Here is a 20,295-nt window from a genome sequence, read left to right as displayed (position 1 = left end):
TTCTTGAGTCCTCAAAGTTACAAAGAATAGGATCAGCACTGATAAAGACATGGAGAATTCCTGGCAGTTTTGAAGAGCCATGAGCTGATAAGGAATAATACAGTTGAACGCTACAAATACACAAACATAAGCACACAAGATGATTTGTGACTAAATTGCTACAAAATACCATCAACCAGCAAAATAAACTGCTGCTTTGTTAGTATCTCTGAGGTCTGTGTTGGCTATCAGTGCGTGAGGGAGGGTATGCTAGGATAAAAATGCTAAAACCAGCCCATTATTATATATAATTCTGGAGCTTTACTAAAGCTTGATGTACTACCATTTTAAGCAAGAAATAGGGAAAGTTGAGGCAAAAGGGAAGAATGAGAATGACTAAGTGATAAATACATTGGAAATGAAAATGATAAAAGGTTAGATTGTAGGGGGGGACTGAAGACCATGTAAATGGGCTTTAAAGTAACCAGGAGATCTCCTGAGGGTGTGGCTAAGTGATAGAGCATCCACCTACCATGCACAAGGCCCCAAGTTCAATTCCTAATAACACCAAAAGGAAAAAACAACAACAACAACAACAACAAAAACAAAGCATGGAGCTGTACCTGCATTTAAGACAGTGGTTCTCAACCTGTGAGTCATGACCCCATTGACAGTGTGGAATGACCCTTTCACAGGGGTTACATAGCAGATATCCTGCAATCAGATGTTTACATTATGATTCCTAACAATAACAAGATTACAGTTATGAAGTAGCAATGAAAATAATTTTATGGTTGGTGGTCACCACAACGTGAGAAATTCTACTAAAGGGTGGCAGCATTTGGAAGGTTGAGAACCACTACCTCAGGGGATGGTGACAAGGCAGTGTTAGAATTTTCAGAGTTGCAAGAAAAGACATCCCAAGGGGCTGAGAAATGTCACCCAGTAGGGATCATCCATCAGAAAGAATTCCGGAGTGGAAATGTCACTGTCAAGGAAGCATTCTGGGATGAGCCGGTTTTGTGCTCCTGTGTGGTCCTGGGGTGGACCTGATGACCCCTCAAGCTCCTGGTTCTTGTGTCACTGCAAGAGTTGCTTTCACAGTCTCCTTTCCAGCCACTGACCACGCCCAGGGGCCATGAGGTTAGACCACAGAAAGGAACAAGCAACCCTTTTACTCCTTGTCTCTCGCTTGGAACCGTCCTTCTGTTCAGCTGTGGTTTTTCAGCTCTTCAGCACTTAGACACTTTTCTTTAGAGCCAAGGGCCTGGAGGGGGCGGGAAGACTGCGACAGTGCAGAATCTGTGTGTTGACAGTAACAGCCTGTGGCCAGCGACCCATAGTCAAACTTCTCTGTGTCGTGCCCCCGCCCCCCGCCCCTGCATCCAGTACACCTTACTGGCAGAAACTGTGGTTAGCCCCAGCATGCCCTGGCACCAAATGCCTATCCCCGCTTCTGTCTCTCCCTAACCTTTTACCTAATTGACTCCCTGGTTCCTTTGCCACATTTGTATCAATCCTCACGGAGGATGGTCAGGTCCAACCACTCATCCCACCCACACAGCGAACAACACAGCAGTGGGTCGTGACCTAAAAGGAAACAGAGCCCTGGAGGGTGCGGCATGTACCGCTGAGCTGGGCAGCTGGGTTCCCTCCAAAGGGTTTGGCTGCAGAGAGATGTCACTCTTCTTTTAACGGGGTTGGATTTTATTTATTTCGTGGGTTGCTGATTTACACGGGGAGCTGCAATCACTAGAAACTTGGAGACATCGTTTAACTTTTGGAGGGGGAAAAAAAAAAACCCAAAACATGTTTTTGTTCTTGGCCCCAAGTCAGGGAAAGATGTGTGCTTATGGAGGAGGGTGAGGTCTCTATCCTTGGATGACCCCAAAGGAAAAGGAACTGCTGTGTAAGCCATGCTCAGGGTACCGAGTCAATGTCAGTGACACATCAGAACAGCCTCTCTCTAGGAACGCTTTTCCTTCATAGAGTCTCCCAGGCCTCTGTCTCCTCAGAACTTGCTCACAGTAAGAGGCGGGGCTGTGTGAAGGAGAGGACGGGAAGTTGAAAACAAAGGAGGCAAGGAAGGGAGATGGCAAAGACACAAAGGAAGCCTGGTGACCTCCCGCCCCATGCTAGAACACCGGTGTTCACTGGGGGGAGATGGGAACTGCCTCTTTTTATCCAATACAGAAGGGGCACATCCATCGCAGTCAGCAGCTGTACCAGGGAGAGCTCAGAGCTCCTCCTTCCGCGCCTCTGCATCTCCTTCCACATCGTGATCTCTCTGAAAAAACACAGTGATGCTGAACTTAGAGTGCAGATTTAACTACTCCTGAAAAACCTTAAATCCACCTTCACTTTGAACTGCTCAACTCTTCTAGTGTTAGTGTTAATCTTTTTTTTTTTTTTTTTAAAGGTCTCACTGTGCAGCTCTGGTTGGACTTAAACTTAAAATGTACCCCAAGCTGGCTTCACACCAGAGTACCTGACATGAGGCACACCAAACCTCATGCATGAGCTCTTTATATAGGATTTAAGTAACCTCACAACAGTCCCTGAACAGAAACTGGAGAAATCCCAAATTGAGTTTGCATAGACAAACCCTTTGCAAATGATTGTCCCATGAACTATCTGCTCAGAGTCACCCTGCTTTGAAATGAAATGCACCCAGAGAAGAGCAACAAGTGCCCCACACTCACCAGCAGTGTCCCCTTTAGGAAGCCATCGCAGAAGCCTTGGACTTTCTCCACTGTGACTTCTGTGATGGGCAGTGTGTCCCACTTGTCATTCACACTTTCATAAATGGCCAGAGCCGGCAGCTGAGACTCCTTTAGTTGGAAATAGGATATCACCTTTCGGTTCCCCCCCTTGCCGCTGTCCACCAGAACAAAGAGGATCTGTAGTTAGAGAGAGGTTAAAGAAAAGGTCCAGCTGAGAGCCTGGGGACAGAGACATCTAGTAATTGCTACTGTCACTATACAGATTGAATTTATGGTTTGTATCACGTAATTTTAGTCTAAGTTAAAGCCTGGCATGATGGAGCATGTAATCCCAGCCCTTGGGAGGCAGAGGTAGGAGGACCAGGGTTTCAAAGCCACATTTGATATCAGCAAGTCAGCAAGTTTGAGGCTACCCTGGGCTACATAAGACCCCCCCAACACATCTTGATAAAATTAAATGAATTTGACATTTATTTTTGTTGCTTTGGTATTTTATACCTTTAGTCAAATTTAGCTAAAAGAATTTTGGCCATTTGTGGTGGTGCATTCCAGTTCGATTTGCTGAAGGAGGAGGAGGCAGGAGGATCATGAGTTCAAGGCCAGCCTGGGCCATACATTTTTGGCTTTGCATAGTGGTGCATGCCTTTAATCCCAGCACTTGGGAGACAGAGGCAGGTGGCTCTCTGTGAGTTTGAGGCCAGCCTAGTCTACAAAGTGAGTTCCAGTGCAGCCAGGGCTGTTACACAGAGAAACCCTGTCTAGAGAAACCAAACTAAAACAAACGATGAAAAAATTGTAATTTGGGACTAGAGAGATGGCTCAGAGGTTAAGGGTGTGTACCACTCTAGCAGAGGACCCAGGTTTAGCTCTGAGCACATCATACCAGGTAGTTCACAAGCCCCTGAAACTCCAGCTTTAGGAGATACGACACTCTTTTATAGTCTCTCTGACTCTCATCCTTATTCACCGCCTTGCTCCGACTGAAACTAAAAACAAGCTTTAAAAAAAAGAATTTGGACTTTGAAGACACGTTGATGATTCCCTAATCAAGAAAGTCTAGCCTGGTGATTAAAGGCAGAGAGTGAAGTTTCGTGATGAGGAATGTACTTCTTTGTATGTTTATCTTATTGATTATTGAATAAAATACTGTTTGGCCAATGAGACAGCAAGTTAGATGGGACTAGGAGTCAAAGAGGATTCTGGGAAATGTAGTAGAAAAGTGGTGATCCAGGCAGGAAGTGACATAGCAAGGAGACTCATATTTAAAGAAGAAGAAACAGGAAGTATCCTCTTTTCCCCTCTGCTCCTGCTCCAGCAGCACAATGTGATCCACCGACAAGGAGGGAAGCCAATAAGGCGTCCAATATGATAAGTCTTATAAAATATATAGATTTATGATAATTAAGACAGAGCTAACAGATGAGGAATCCTAGTCATTGGCCAAGCAGCTTTGAACCTAATACAAGTTTCTGTGTAATCATTTGGGCCCTAACTCAGGCAGGCGGGGGTGGGGGCTGTTTCTTAAGTCAGGTCTACCCAAGGTAGAAATCCTTGTGGTCTTCTGAGCAGAGGATTGTCTGTGTTCAGGAACACTCAATGCTCCCCATGTCAGGGACCCGTCTTCCCGAAGACAGCTTATGTGATGGCTTTCATTAGCAAGGCTTCCGTTTGGGTTCTGCCATGCAGGGGTAGATGATGATGGCTGTTTCAGAGATGTCAAGCCGAACTGCACCCAGGAGGGTGGGAGGAAGAGAAAGGACCATGGTGCACTTGAAGTAGGCACCTGGTGCTCTGTAGGTACTCACATAAGAAGTAATATCTGCTCTCTGTCAGCTAGGACAGAGGTTATAGTGAGTAGATAGATTTGGAGGTTATAGTGAGTAACTAGATTCCAACTAGAGGATGTGGTCTCAGCATTTTTATACTTAACTGTCTCCCCACATATCAGTGTGAAACAACCAACCACATGGCCACAGCTGGAAGACTGATCACTTGGGTCTTAATATTAGAATATAAAGTCTTTAGCTTCAAAAAATTTCACTTCTTACCTCCCATGACTTACTTCTTACCCTTGAAACCATACAATTTCCCTTTTCCCCAGCCTCGGCTTCCTGCGGTGGTGTCCATTCCCAACTTACCTGTCCCTGGAAGAGCTTAGCTGCCTCCCGGTATTGCTGCAGGCTCTTTTCATACTCCGGGGAAGTCTTGTTCATTATCAGGAGAAGGTGAGTCTGAACCATGGTGTTAAATAAGCCAGCTGCAATCTGGGAAATTAAATGTATCATAGAAGAAGGATAAGAAGAGGGGGAAGGAGCAGGAGGGAGGGAGAGAGAAACAGAGACACGGATACACAGAGACAGAGAAATGCCAGTGCAATGAACAGAATAACACAGGCGCAAATAGTCTCTAAAATGGCTATTAACAATTTCACAACTTTGAATGTGATCAAAATGCATTGTATACATGTATAGAATTATCAAATAATAGATACAAATATTTTTAACAAGTAAAATCAACTGGATATTGGAGAGATGTCTGAGGGGTTAAGAGCACATTAATCTTTGCTGTAGAGGACAATGGTTTGGTTCGCAGCACCCACATGGTGGCTGACAACTGCCTGGAACTCCAGATCCAGAGGATCTGATACCCTGGCATCCTCTGGCTCAGGCACACATGCGGTGCCCATACATTTACTCAAGCAATGCACATATACATAACATTTATTAAATATCCTTTTTAAAAAAGTACAATCATCTGGGGGCTGGAGGGACAGCTTAGGGGCAAAGATCATGTACTGTCCTTGCACAGGTCCAAAGTTCAGCTCCCAGCCCCCATGCTGGGAAACTCTCAGCTGTCGTTAATTACAGCTTCAGGGAGATTTGACGCCCTCTCCTGGCTTCTACAAGCCCCTGCATGCATGTGGTGAACATACCACTCAACAGACAGACAACATGCCCAGAGTTAGAAATAATGAAAAAACAGCTTAAAATTAAGTACAGCCACCTGGCTTTCAGGCAGCTGCTCTTCACTAACCAACCAAATGGAGTAGCTAAGAGGACACTGTAGACTTGATGGAAAGGTCAAGGTTAAGCCATAAACTCTATAAATGTTTGTTACATCCTTTACTCTGGGGACAGCCAGCCCAGTATGGGGATGTCAGGGAGCCCTAAGGAAGGATTTGTATGGCCACAGGAGCCCCAAGGATGGATTTATACAGTGGTAATAGAAGCCCTAAGGATAGATTTATATGGCAATAGTAACCTCAAGGATGGATTTGTATGGCAACAGTAAGCCTAAGGATGGATTTATATAGCAACAGCAGCCCTAAGGACAGATTTATATGGCAACAAAAGCCCTAAGGATGGGTTTATATGGCAATAGTAACCCTAAGGATGGATTTGTATGGCAACAGTAACCCTAAGGATGGGTTTATATAGCAACAGGAGCCCTGAGGATAGATTTATATGGCAATAGTAACCCCAAGGATGGATTTATACAGCAACAGTAACCCTAAGGATAGATTTCTACAGCAACAGCAGCCCTAAGGACAGATTTATATGGCAACAGCAAGAACAAGTTGCTGGCCACAGGAGTGAACCTTCTGACTAGCTCTTCAGCACTGGCAGAGCCTGCAGATGATGTCAACCTGGCAAAAGCCTGCAATCTGTCCAGAGACCCAGATGTCCAGAAACACCCAGCCACTCCGTGTCCACTGGCTGACTCCTAGGAACTGTGTGAGCTTTTCTAGTGCAGCTGGTCACAGAGGGACCACAGGCGAGGCAAGTGTGGCCAGATGAAGTATTTCCTAAAGACTTTGTCTTGGACTTTGACAACAGGTTTAGGTTACATTAGGGACACGGGGTAGCAAATAATTGATTCTTGTTATTGAAAGGTTCAGGCATTATGCTGGCCTGCCACATGGTGGAACAGGCAATACCCTGGTCAGCCCAAGGTTCCATGGGAACTAAGACTGCACGCAGAAACAGAGGACCCCTTTAAAAGATAGGCCCCTGCCCATTTATGCTCTCTGTTCCCCTCTCTCTGTTTCCCCGCTCTGTTTCCTCTCAGCTTCCTTTCTACTCTCTCTCACCTATGTGCTCTCAACAAAAGAGTAACAGTTATAGCAGTCTTTGTAGTTATAGTAACAGATTCATGCTACTTAAATTCAGAGTGGCATCCACTCTTGTGAAGCAGAGGGAACTCTTGGGAAGGTTGGAGAGATGAGAGCTTAGGAGTCAGAAGGCAGAGCTACCTTTACAGAAGGAAGGGATGGGAGCACGGAAGTGGCTGTTTTGATCTCAACAGACACAGCCTGGTTTGTGCAGCAAAGACACACAGAATGTGTACATTAGATACACGTGCAGGACCAGGGCATGGCGGTGACTTTCTGCCCAGTCTTTCTAGTACAAATATTTGTACCAGCATGGACAGAAAATAGTAGTTGTTGAGGGGGCAGCTCTCCAAGTGAGAGGGGTTACTTCTGAGATGTGAGAGATCCTAATAAGAATTAAATATGCTTCTCTAAAGAGATCTTTCCTGACTTTCTCTTGATATGATTTACTGTCCCTAATAATGTGACATTTCAAAAGGACACAAAGCTATTCTGTAAGATGAGAACTGGGCCAGGCCTAAGAGGAAGATTTGTCCTTGCCCTGCATCTAGGATACTATGACACCAGGGTCATGTGCACAGGAAATACTAGACCATCTTTTCTGAGTCCACAGACAGTTCCCGTCAACACAGCAGAAACAACATTGAACCTCTAGGTAAAGAAAGCTACGATGGTTTCTCTTGACCAGCAACTTGGTTGGATTTAGAGCCATCTAGGAGACAGACTTCCGGTCGTATCTGTGAGGGCATTTCCAGAGGGGTTTGAAGAGAGAAGAGTCACCATGAAGATGGGTAGAACAAAACAAAGAGCTTCAGGACTGGCTAAAATGAAAAGAAAAATAGGGAGAAAGTGATCTAAGGGCCAGTTTCCATCGCTCTGCTTCTTGGCTATGGATGCACTGTGACCAGCTGTGTCACGTTCCTGCCTACAAACCTCCTCACCCTGATGGACTGTGTCCTCTCAAACTGTGAGCCAAAGCAAGCCCTTCCTCCCTGAAGTTGCCTTTTTAGCAGCAACAAGAAAAGCAATGAATAAAAACAGCCTTTTTGGTCATCCCTTGAGAAAAGTGATTTAGCGACTGCCTTCGAGCCCATGGCCTTCACAGAGCACACTCACATAGCCAGACTCCAGATTCCAAGGTTTTGATCCAGGTACTTTAAGAAGTGTTTTGGGCTTTTTTCTTGTGAGTTGTGTTATAGGTCATTTAGCTTTGCTGTGTCTGTTTCTCTCTCTGTTGAATAGAGAGGGATGAACCCATCAGTCTTAAAGCGTTAACAAGGATATTAACATGGCAGGTGTTCAGTGAGGGACAGTTACTAACAGTGGAGAGAACATCTCTGCTGTGGGGGCAAGGAACCCCCATGACACAGGAACAAAGAGGACTGATCACAGGGATCAGTGTTTACCAGAGGGCTGTACTCTGTCACCCAGCGGAGGCTGTGCATCTGAATGAAACGGCTCAACTTGGAGGCATCTAAGTTTTCAATGTCTTCAGCATCCAAGTGCAGTTGTTCATTGTCAACCTGGGGGAGGGAAACAAGACACAATGAAGGGCAGAGTGACCTGCAGCATCTTTGAGATCATTGGCAAATGGGAATTGACTATAAGGCTGTGACAGGCACTGAGCACAGCTCCAAAGACAGGAGGGGAGTTTCCTACCCTTGGGACACTTTTCTCTACTTGTCTCTTAAGGGCTATTTTTATGTAATACAATCACTGATATATTGAATTATGCATTTTCCATCAGTACAGCTGTTCTGAATTCCATTTTCTTAACCTCTGGCTTACTTTTCATTTAGTTTCCCAATATTCCTTTTTCTCCCTCTTTGGTTGGGAAGTTGCCCAAGCTTTATTGATCCCTTTAAAGACTGCCATTATGTATTACGTAGCTTTTAAGTTACCAGAATCTAATATTAGTTGGCAGTTACATCTCCCAGTTGAACATTAGAACCTATGCACAAAGATTTAAAAGATTTTAAAAAAAGCAACTTAAAAGATTGTCTAAAGCAGATTAAACTTATGAAATAATAAATGCCAAAATATAGAAAACGTACTTCTAAATTAGAGTTTTAGGGGGCAAAACCCATCCAAACCAGTGGATATTGTAAAACATGAAGTACTGACTGAGTGGAAGAGTGCTTGCTTGCTTAGCATGTGAATTCCTAGGTTTAATTCCCAGCAACAAACACACAGAATTGGGGTTGGAGATGTAGAAGACTTTCCCCTGTTGCAGGAAGCCCCAGACCTCATCTCCAGCACTACATGAGATAGACATGTTGATTGCTGTAACCTCAGCATTTTGGAAGGAGAGGCAGGAGGAGCAGAAACTCCAGGTACCTCTGCTGCACAGAGTCTGACATGGATGAGAGGTGGGTGGGTGGAGCCACTTGGTACACACAGTTGTGTTAAAATCCAAAATGCTAGTGAGGAGCGTTGAGAAAAACATGTATGAACAATAGAAAAAGTCTCCGTGGAACTTGTTCAGCTTTATATTCGCAATAGTCCTACCAAACCAGTAAAGAATAAGTCAAAGGCTGCTATGGTAGTTCATGTCTTTAATCCCAGCACTTAGGAATGAAGGGACCAGCTCCCCCTTTCAGCAGCCATAACAGCCTAGCACGTGCTTGCCTGACCTTGCCTTGGTCACTAGGAGGTCAGACGCCTGCCTCGTGGCAAGGAACCAATCAGAAGTTAGCTGGTGGTGCTATGCTTTACGGCTCTCTGTGTGCTTTACGGACAAGTGCACAACAATGACATGTAGAGCACAGCAACCATCCTGGGGGTGCCTATGGGCCGTAGCAACCAGTTGACCAATCAATACAGGGCAAACCCTCCAAGCCTGGAGCCACACTAATCCTGAGCCTGTGTGTACCCCTAGACACTCCCCTTAAGCTGCCCTACAAGATCTCTATGCAGTGGCTTTTCGTTGTCTTTCCTAGCCATCCGCCATGGTGGATGGATGAAAGGCCGGAGCTAACATGGGGTTAGCTCGTTAAACAGCTGCAATAAAGCCTTGTGCAGTTTGCTTCAACTGGACTAGATATTGAGTTCTTGGGTGACCATCCAGGTTGGAGATTCCTCAATCTGAGGGTCTTTCAGGAAGATCAGGGAGGAGGTTTGCCTGGAGTTCAAGGCAGCTCCAAGAGTATCGGGGCCCTCTGGACTCTGCCAGCACCTGTTCTCCTGGACACATATCCAAACACAGGCACAGACACATGGACATATTTACAGAGACAGACAGACAGACACACACACACACACACACACAAGAGAGAGGAAGGGAAAGAGGGAGGGAGGAAGGGAGGAAGGGAGGAAGGCAAGGAGAGGGAGAGAGAGCTGTTCTCTTAATCTCTGCTGCTTAAGGCGGGCTTGCCAGCTGGCACAATCTCACACTTAGGACTTTGCTATTGCAACCACTCAAATCATCATCATAATCAAAGCCCTCTTAATACTGAATATGTCCAAATGCTTGAAGATTATTTTTCTAGGACATAGAGGCCTGGCTCCTGTGTGCAGCTGGGCCAGCAGCCTTGGGCCAGGAGGCCCCGCCCTCCTGCCTGGTTTCCAGGCAGTTCCTCAGGTTTCCCAGAACTGGAGCACTGGAAGCGCCAAGAACTCCAGGTGGATTTATGGACTCAGGAATGCAAAGGACAAAGGGTGTGCGGCAGGGATAAAGTTCCTGCCCTGGGCAGTGGGAGCGCTTCAGTAAACCGCCCCCTCTCCTGCAGGCTCTCCAGTTCTCCCAAGAAAACATACCCGATTAGTTCATTATTTCCCAAACTAATAAACACAGGAGCATCCGCGTGTAGGGTTCCTGGAGGCAACACTTGAACAGGAAGTGTGCCTTCCACCAAGCGGATCATTTGCATAAGGCTCTGGAGAGAAAGCTCTGTCCTAGAATAAGACTTTGAGAACATTTTTTAAAACATCTATTTTGCGAGTGTTTGGAAGGAATTTTACTTAAGTTATCCTCCCCCGGGACAGGACAGAGACTCCGAAAGCGGAAGGGCTATGACCTCCAGTGACCTTTTTTTTTTTTTTTTTTTTTTTGACACTGTGCACTTGCGGAGACCCCAGCATGTTCTACTCTTTGCTGCGAGGGTAATTCTTTGCATTCCTGTGAGCGCTCTTACAATCACTTCAGAAAATGCATTAAAACTCATCTTAGTTTATTTATGTTCTTCCTTGTTTTATTTATTTCAGACAGGGTTTCATGGAGTGAGGCTCGTTATTGGTTTTCTCTGCAGCCAGAGATGAATCTGAACTCCTGATCATACTTGCACCATCTCCCCAGTACTGGAATTCCAGGTGCCACCATGCCCCGTTCATCTTAATTATACTACAGCTATAATATTTTATGACAGCCCATCTATAAAGTAACTTCTGTGGTACTGAGAAATGATTTGTTAAAGAATTCCTTCATGTCTCTGATTTTATATATCTATATACACATATATAATATATAAATGTGCTGCTCAGCTGCCTTCTGTTTGTTTTGAGACATTGTCTTCTATAGCCCAGTATGGCTTTAAATTTGCTGCCTAGCCAAATTTAACTCCAGTTCCTCCTGTCAGTCTGCTGAGGGGCTGGATTATAGGTGTGCACCACCACGCCCATTGACATACATACTTTACAGAAGTCTTTTGATACTTTGATATACATTACTTCTTTCATTTATTAGTTTACTTTTGCAGTCATTTCTTCTGACCCCCATGTCTAGTAAGGTAGATTTCATACTAAGCATTCAAAAAGAACAGTTCAAGGGGTCAAGAATGACTCACCATGTTTCTCTTATATTCCCTTAGGTCAGAGTTGGGCTAACTTTATTTCTTAAAATAGATGTGAATAAGAAAATCCAAAGTCATGCAAAGATTCGAATAATAGGGCAGTCTTATGGTTTGTTAAGTCCAGAGATTGGATTCCTGTGAAGCTTAGATCTGTATAGGGTTGATACAGAAACACAGGGTCTCCATGACATTACACTCTCAGGCAGGCTGAGTCCTTGGGAGCCTCACATGCAACTTCTAATTTTTCCCCAAACTTTGCTGAAGTGCTTCCTAGGAATCTCACTGTAAGGCAGCCCCCACTAGTTCCTGCCCTTTTTTGCTTTCTGTTGCTGTGGTAAAGACTGTAGCTAAAAGCAGCCTGGGAGGGAAGGAGTTTATTTGGCTTACTAGTCAGTCTGTGGTCAAGGGAAACCAAGACAGGAACCTGGAGGTCGGAACTGGATTGGAGACTATGGAGGAATGCTGCTTGCTGGCTTGTTCTAGCTGCTCTCTGTTTCTGGTTCCTGCCTTAAGTTCCTGCCTTGTCTTCCCTCAGTAATACTGAGACTTAAGCCAAACAAAACGCTTTCCTCCTCAGACTGTGGTTGGTAATGGTCTTTATCGAAACCACGGAAACTCTAAGACACCTATCGGTACCAGAGTGGACTATTGCTGTGACAGATATAACTCTGTCCTTATGGGAAGAGTTGTGAAGGATTTTTGAAACTTTGGGTGGGGAAAAAGCCACTGAGTGTTCAGAGCTTTGTAAGCTATCTTGTGGGAAGTTGGAAAAGAATACCGAGAACAATGCAGATGTGAGTGAGAGGCCTGGCTTGTAACATTTCAAGACAGGTTTGAAAGTTCCTCAAAGACTCTATCGAGAATATGTACAGCTGGTCAACTGGTGCTGGAGTCAGCTGTGGTCAAGAAGAGACCAGCATCATTGGGGCGAAATCTCCTGGAAGTACTTCCTCAGGGGCGTGCTTCACATCACACAGAATCATCACACGGAGACTGTGGGTCAGAGGGGCCAAGACTGAATCTCATGTTGGCTGCTGAACTTGGTATTTTGTAAAGTGCTACCCAAACCGGCAACATGTTGGGTAGCATGGAGATGGCATGGAGAGCAACTGGGGCTTGGCAACGTGGGACAAGGTTAACGTTCCTGAAGAGAGGCCAGGAAAGGCTGTATAGGTAGAGTTTTATTGCTGTGAAGAGACACCATGATCATGGTAACTCTTACAAAGTAAAACATTTAATTGGGGCAGGCTTACAGTTTCAGAGGTTTGGTCCATTATCGTCATGGCAAGAAGCATGGCGGTGTGCTGGCAGACAGGGTTGAGAGTTCTACATCCAGCAGAAAGAGAATGCCACAATGGGTGTGGGTTGAGCATCTGAGGCCTTAAAGATCACCCCCAGTGACACACTTCTTCCACGAAGGTCACACCTCCGAATAGCGCCACTCCCTGTGGGCCTATAGGGGCCATTTTTATTCGAACCACCACAGAGGCAGTTGGTGAAGATTCAGTCTCAGCTGCAGTGAAGATCCCAGCATATAAGAGATGCCAGGACTGTGTGGTGACTGCCAAGTACAGTGGCAGGTGTGGATCGGAGCCAGTTTTAGCCTCTTGGACAAGCTATGTGTGCTATGACCGGCAGAGCCTGAGTGAAATAGAGCTTCCCAAGACCCCTGGAACCCAGATACTGGATAGTGAGCTACTGATATTGTGCAAGTTTGGTTTTGCTTTGATTTGGTTGTGGCTGTACCCTGGTTCTTACCTCTTGGAGTAAGAAAATATTTAACTTCTAAAATTTATTATTATTATTATTATTATTATTATTAGTAGTAGTAGTAGTAGTAGTAGTAGTAGTAGTATTTATAGGAGCCCATAGACTTTGGAGTTTAGAGGGACTTTGGTCATTCTGCAGAGATTTTGAACTTTTAAAAAGACTGGATATTTTAAAGAGACTAAACTTTGGAGGTATTTGTAATTTTAAAGACTGGGTCTTTTAAAGCTATTTATGCTTTATGTTGTGATATTAATATGAGACTTTGAGGACAGACAGGAAACAAAGGCAACAGTTGATGTGTCAAGTTGACAAGGAGTCAATTATGCTGGCTAGTGTCTGTCAACTTGACACAAGTTAGAGTCAATTGGAAAGATGACTCCTTAAGATTGGCCTATAGGCAAGATGGTTAGGCATTAATGATTGATATGGGAGGGCCCAGCCCCCTGTAGGTGGTGCCTCCTCAGGCTTTATGAGTTACATAAGAAAGCAGGCTGAGAAAGCCAAGCAGAACAAGCCAGCAAGCATCATTCTACTATGGCCTTTGCTTCAGCTCCTGCCTCCAGGCTCCTGCCTTGAGCCTGCCCTGACTTCTCCCAGGGACAGAGGGTAACCTCAGAATTATAAGAAGAAACAAACCCTTTCTTCCCCAAGTTACTTTTGCTCATGGTATTTCATCACAGCAATAGAAACCCCAATAGTCCACAAACACAGCTCTTGCTGCCTCAATGATAATGAGTCCGTGTATGTTTACTTATTATTTCATCTTATCTTCAAATATATTCTTACTGTTACAAACAAAGTAACTCTAAATTCTGAAATTTTGCTACCAAACTCTGTACTATCTAGATCCTATATTAGATTCTAGATTAAATCCTGAGATATAATCCTGGGTTTTGTTTAATTAATACCAGGGGCTTAGGGAAGTGGTTTGAGATAAAGTTTTTGAGATGTAGACTTCAGAATGAGGAACATTAAATAAATACAACCTAGGATAAAGACAGACATTTTCTTTGGGGGCTGGAGAAATGCCTCAGTCGTTAAGAATGCATGGGGCTCTTGCAGAGGACCTGAATTCAGATCTCAGCACTTACAACAGGAGGTTCGTAACTGCCTGTATCTCCAGCTCCAGCAGATCTGACACCCTCCTTCTGGACTCTGCTACACCCAAGAGGACATACAAATACATACAGACACACAGAAATGCATGTGTAAATGTAAAAGAGCCATCAAATTAGTTTTAAAAAGAATTTCCTTTAGTGCCTTAGACAGCTATTGTAGTGCAGCCGGAAGAGGCGCTGAGCATGGCACCAGGCAGCACTTGACAGCTGTGAAACTCTGGGGAGTTGCTTCCATCTACTACAACTTTATTTTTCTTGCTGAAAATTCAGGAAGAATTTTCTGGTTCTTTTCTTTTTTGGATTTTTCAAGACAGGGTTTCTCCATGTAACAGCTCTGGCTGTCCCAGAACTGACTTTGTAGACCAGGTTGACCTCTAACTCACAGAGATCTGCCTGCCTCTGCCTCCCGAGTGCTGGAATTAAAGGTGTGAGCCACCACTGCCCGGCAGGAATAATATTCTTTTCTAATATTTTGTGAGAATTATAATAGTGCTTATCACAGATTAGATACACACAGACCCAGTCCTACACACAGAGACACATATAGGCAGATGGACAGACAGACACAAAAATAAACAAATTGTGGAAACTGCAGACAATAAAATGTGGATCTAAGTTGAAAGAAGGTCCCATAAGGTTTTCAATAGGCTTGAGATTCCTAAAATAAAGTAAAATGGTCCCAGCTTTTCTTTATTAAATTTATTCTGAACTCCTGAACAATAATCCTATTAAGATATGTACCAAACTTTGAAAATGTAGCCGAGAAACCGTGTTTATGTAACAGCTGCCCTGTAAAAGCTCCAACCTTTCCCAGCCCTGCCAGTGGCACAAAACCAGCCTGTTTCTTTTCTGGCATGGCACATAAAGTTTGTCCACCAATGTCCCAAGGCTTTGCTCCCAGTAGGGCTGTCACTCGCGGCCAACATAAAACAGCTGCCAAGGAAGGGTCTTAGAAGAGCCACCAACAGGGCTTTATAAAGGGTACATTGTAAGCAGCGTTCACACTACTGTCAGGTCTGCTCGGCACTTTTTTTTGGGGGGGGGGAGCTGGCTTTGAACTCCTGGTCCTCCTGCCTCAGACTCCCGAGTGCCGGGATCACAGGGCTGCATCCCCAAGCTTGGCAGATCACCGCTTCTTTCATTTCAGTTGCTGTTCCTCCTCCAGCACAGCCCCTCTCTATCTCTTTAAAAACTCAATGTGTGTGGTTATTTTTGCTACACGTATATGCTCCCCACGTGTGCCTGGTGTCTGTGGAGGTGAGAAGAAGGAGTCAGATACCCTGGAACTGGTGTTGAGAGCTGCCAAACGGTTGCTGGGAATCAAACCTTGGTCCTCCGCAAGAGCATCCAGCGCTCTTAACCTCTGGGCCCCTCTCCATCCCCTGTAGACTCTTGATAAGTTTCACACAGTCTATTTTGCTGAGCTAGCAAGAGCTCCTGCTTCTCACATCTCTGCCTAACAATCCGTCGTATTCTTTGTTTCCAAAATAATCTTGCTAAATCTTATTTCAATCCGAATTACTCTCCTGACCCAAAGGCTTTGGGGAGCTTTCTGGTGCCAAACAAAGTACGTACAAACCCAGGATACCAGCACTGTGGTTTTAGCACAAATACGTTCGAATAAAGCTTCCGTGTCTTATGTTCCTTTTCCTGTAACATGGACCTTGGGATCCAATCAAGTTGGCATCATTGACTCCTAACTGTATTCAGTTTTCCTCCTTTGGTCATGAGTCTCCATTAGAATGCCCAACTTTAACATATACTTCACATTTAATTGTCCCTGTGTATTATTTTTCTAAATTCCCATACTATTTTCATTCCCATAACACTTTACCCATAGTGATGCTTTCTAATTTATTTTTTCTTCTTTTGAGGCAGATTTCATTACGTAGCTCTGGCTGTCCTAGACTCACTGTGTAGACCAGGCTGGTCTCTAACTCACAGAGGCCTTCCTGTCTTTGCCTCCCTAGCGCCGGGATTAAGGGTGTGCACCACATCTTCCAGCTTTATAGTGATGTTTTCTATTAGGATATTGGTTATAGTTTTTGCTACATTTTAAGTTCTATGAGAACAGAGTATATTACGCTGCTATCACTACCTTATACACGAGTTGTCTAATAAAATATTTGATAAACATGGGCCAGCTTCTCAACATATCCAATTATAAGATTGTAGGGCGAGGCATGTCCTTCAGTTGGTAGCATGCCTGCCTGGTATCCACGAAGCTCTGGGTTTGATTCCCCATGCACTGCATAAATAGGGTATGATAGTGTGTGCCTGCGCCTGTAATCTCAGTATTTCTGAAGTGGAGGACCAGAAGTTTAAGGCTATCGTTATCTCTGTATCAAGTGGCCATTCTGAGTTACATGAGAACCTCTCCACATGTGCGTACACACACACACACACACACACACACACACACACACACACACACACACAGAGTTATATAGCATAAAACTCCTGTTTTTTCTCTGTCTGCCACTCCCACGTGTGTGTGTGTGTGTGTGTGTGTGTGTGTGTGTGTAACTTCAGTGCTTAACATGACCTTACAGATAATATGGCCAGACCTTTTATTTTATAGAGGTAAGAACTGAAGGGAATAGACACTAGGTGGCTCACTCACCCTCTCTGCCTGGTGAGGCACCTGGCAGTTCCCTTAATCCCACATCTTGGCTCTCCATTTCCCTTCTCTGTAAACCTCAGCCCAGCACCTCCTTGTCAGCAATGTCCCTCAACTTGGCAACAGCAATAGTGTTAAAGACATAAGGAAAACCTGGGAGAAGCGTGGAGCTGCCCACCCAGCTTACCAGTCGGAAGAGGCAGATGCTGTTTCTGGTGACGTTGTAGTGGCTCAGAACCGCAGAACTGTTGCTGATTCCGAATGGTATGTCTCGGAACTGTTGAGCCGTGCTGCGGAATATGGGCACTATCGGTATTTCTAAATCCTAAAAACAAAAACAAACAAACAACAACAAAATAGACAGAGAGGGAGGGAGGAAGAGAGAGAGAGAGAGAGAGAGAGAGAGAGAGAGAGAGAGAGAGAGACTCACAGATCATTTTTTGAGACCAGAGACATGGAAGAAAAATATGCTCATGCCAGAAGTTTTGATTTAGCCTAGTAAAACAAACATTATCCTTACACATGCAGCTATACTTGCAGTGGTATCTTTGAGTTCCCCAGGCTGTATGAGTTTATAAGTTATTATGAAAATTGTGTCTAAACCTGTGTTTTTTATGTGGCCTTATGATACAGCCTGAATTCTACTTGTAGCTGACAGAAGCCTTGGCGTCCAGAGGTCTGTGAAGGTTGGGTATACAGCTACTCATACACCTAGGGAGGCAAATGTTTTGGGAACAATTTTCAGAGGGACAGGATGATGCAACAATAAGAAAACGGGTGCTTAGCATGGTCACTGGAAATGTGCAGGGGGCTGAGGATCCTTCAGTCTGTGCCGGAAGGAACTTACTGGTCTATGCATCTATGGCACCGCATGCCTGCACTTAGGGAGATAGGAAGCCACTCATCAGCGATGGCGGCTGTCCTTCCAGACACTGGCACGGTCTTCCGTGGTGCTGAGTTAGGATGTTTGTCCGCAGATGCTCCAGGCAGTCCGCCTATTTTCCCTGCATCTCACTGAGCTAAAGGGCGTGTGCAAGGAGAAGGGAAGAATGCTAGTCTTGTATCTGGGATCAACAAAACAGAGCTGGCGACGTGCTCTTTTGAAAGGAGGAGGTTATTCTTTTAGAATAGAAGCAGTGGATATTTGTCCACTGGCTCGCTGGTTTGTAAACTGAGCTTTTGAATAGAATTACTCAAGGACCCAATGGCGGCATCTGGTGGCTGTTTACGTTAGTGCATCCTTCCAGTTCTCTCTTCGCTTTCTGCAGCTCAGACTTCCACCACCAAACCCGATTTCCTCTCCCATTGACACCCATCACAGCTATTTCCAGTTTTATACACAGATTGGATAGGGTGACTGTAAATTGCAATCAGGGAATGGAAGAATAGAAGAAGGTCTGAAGTAAGAGAATAGGGGCTGGGTTATAGCTGTGAGGATTGCCAGGAGAGAGAGAGAGAGAGAGAGAGAGAGAGAGAGAGAGAGAGAGAGAGAGAGGAGAGACAGACAGAGACAGAGACAGAGAGAGACAGAGACAGAGAGACAGAGAGAGAGGGGGGAGGAAGGAAGAGGAAGGGAGGGGAGAAAGGGGAGAGAGAAAAGAGAGAGAGGGAAAGAAAGGAGGCAAGGAAGGCTGGAATGAAACCTTCCTGTTTATGGCTGTCTGCATTACCCAACAGCCAATATGGAAGATATCAGTGACCACCTGACGGTCCTCAGTGTTCAGAGAGGGTAACAAAGATCAATGAGGGTCTACCCATTTGGTCTAACACAGCCTGTGAAAGGTGTTCCCAGGTCATAAAGGATGATTTTAGCCTATCTTTTTGGCTAGTCCCATTATGGCATTTTCCCATTATCTCACTCTTCAGGAGGCTGAGGCAGGAGGACTGTGGGTTTGAGGGAAGCTTGGGCTACATAGAGCATTCCAGGCCAGCCTGAGTTATGAGACCTTATCAGAGATACTCAATAAAAAACAAGTTTAAAATGTGCTTCTGCATTCGTTTCTGCTATTGGTGGGACATCATGGCTATTTAGGACAGCGGTGGGGTGTGATGGAGGCTAACTTCCTGCAGACACCCACTCCCTTCCAAGTGTCCATAGATGAGGAGACGCAGCCACGAGACTCAGAGACCCTGAAGTAGGTCCAAGGAGACCTGATGTGGAGAGCAGACTGTTTTGAAATGAAGGGGTCTCAGATGACAAGCTGAAAGCAGTCTGAGCATTCTTGCTTTCAAATCAATGTCACTAGCCCAGCAGGCCACTGTCACGGCTACCCTAAGGCAGAACATGCCTGACCACAGGTACAGCAGGTAGAATGTACGCACAAACCTGGAAGAAACCTATGATGGCCACTTCAGCAGCACTGATGAATTCCTCTGTAGCTGGGATGTCTGGGAGCCATATGGGTTCCTGGGTAGTGCCGAGACCGCCTGCAGTAAGAGGAGTGGAGATGCTGGGCAACGTACATCTTTACTCAGAGACTCCTGGGAAGTTTCCCAGGTTTGAATGAAAATACCCAGAATATTTTCATATTCCCCTCTTTTCGGCTTTGACATGCTTCCTTATGGCAACCCAACTGCCCAGCCCCCACATTTTTTTTTTTTTTTTTTTTACCTGAGGTTTCTTCAGCATCTGCCATGACTTCTGGGACCAGCCCACACATGAGGATAAATGAAAGGACTAGGCATGCGGACCTGGAGATTTCCATTGTTCTCCCGTTCTAACCCTGGATGTTGAGGCTGCCGATCCGGGACAGCCTGATGTAGTGAGATGGCTGTGGGTTGTTAGTGCTCTGGGAATTGCACAGCTGGCCCCTGGGGAACCTTCACCTTCTGTGATAAGTGGCTCAAAGTGGCAGGGCTTTGGAGCATATCCAACCAGGAGAAAGACAGGTTTGTTCATTTAAATAATAAGAATACGTAAGGACCCGTGCCTTGAATGATGCAAGTAGTAGGGCTACCAATACAAATGTCAGCTGATACAGTGTCTCTCAGCTCACACTGTTGATGGGAGAGGGCAACCCAAACATCGATGATTTAAATACAAAACAGAGAGGGGTGAAACGTGGGAAAATTCATAGGCTGTTGTGAGAGAGACGAAGGTCACTTGAGGAAATGTAGAGTTTGCTGAAGGATGTCTACCTGCAAGTAAGTACAAGCAGAGTCCTGGGTGAATCTGATTGTCCAGACA

At 45.1% G+C, this 20,295-nt stretch overlaps 1 protein-coding gene across 2 annotated transcripts; it reads right to left on the bottom strand.

The window, feature by feature from the left end:
- Window positions 1-1,769: 1,769 nt before the first annotated feature.
- On the bottom strand, window positions 1,770-19,813 carry Erp27 (endoplasmic reticulum protein 27). Of its 2 annotated transcripts, XM_027429917.2 has the most exons (7): window positions 19,720-19,813; window positions 19,435-19,535; window positions 17,296-17,433; window positions 8,220-8,336; window positions 4,841-4,966; window positions 2,682-2,879; window positions 1,770-2,266 (listed from the first exon to the last, which is right to left on the bottom strand). In XM_027429917.2, the coding sequence occupies exons 1-7, from the start codon at window positions 19,811-19,813 to the stop codon at window positions 2,216-2,218; spliced, it is 825 nt and encodes a 274-aa protein (XP_027285718.1). In that variant the 3' UTR covers window positions 1,770-2,215. The 2 variants fall into 2 exon arrangements, with proteins under 2 accessions (XP_027285718.1, XP_035304687.1); XM_035448796.1 differs by lacking the exons at window positions 19,435-19,535; window positions 19,720-19,813 and adding an exon at window positions 17,956-18,336.
- Window positions 19,814-20,295: the final 482 nt, after the last annotated feature.

The sequence above is a fragment of the Cricetulus griseus genome, chromosome 8, assembly GCF_003668045.3.
Source record: "Cricetulus griseus strain 17A/GY chromosome 8, alternate assembly CriGri-PICRH-1.0, whole genome shotgun sequence".
Taxonomy (NCBI): domain Eukaryota; kingdom Metazoa; phylum Chordata; class Mammalia; order Rodentia; family Cricetidae; genus Cricetulus; species Cricetulus griseus.
This window is presented reverse-complemented; position numbering and strand designations above follow the sequence as displayed.

Bases quoted from the DNA above. Each gene is read 5' to 3' on its own strand.
- Erp27 (XM_027429917.2), bottom strand. From the start codon at position 19,813: ATGGAAATCTCCAGGTCCGCATGCCTAGTCCTTTCATTTATCCTCATG. The intron at 4,967-8,219 runs GTAAACACTGAT...TTAATTTCCCAG, and splicing joins TGACAGAGTACAGCCCTCTG to ATTGCAGCTGGCTTATTTAA. The intron at 2,880-4,840 runs GTAAGTTGGGAA...CTCTAACTACAG, and splicing joins CTAAGCTCTTCCAGGGACAG to ATCCTCTTTGTTCTGGTGGA.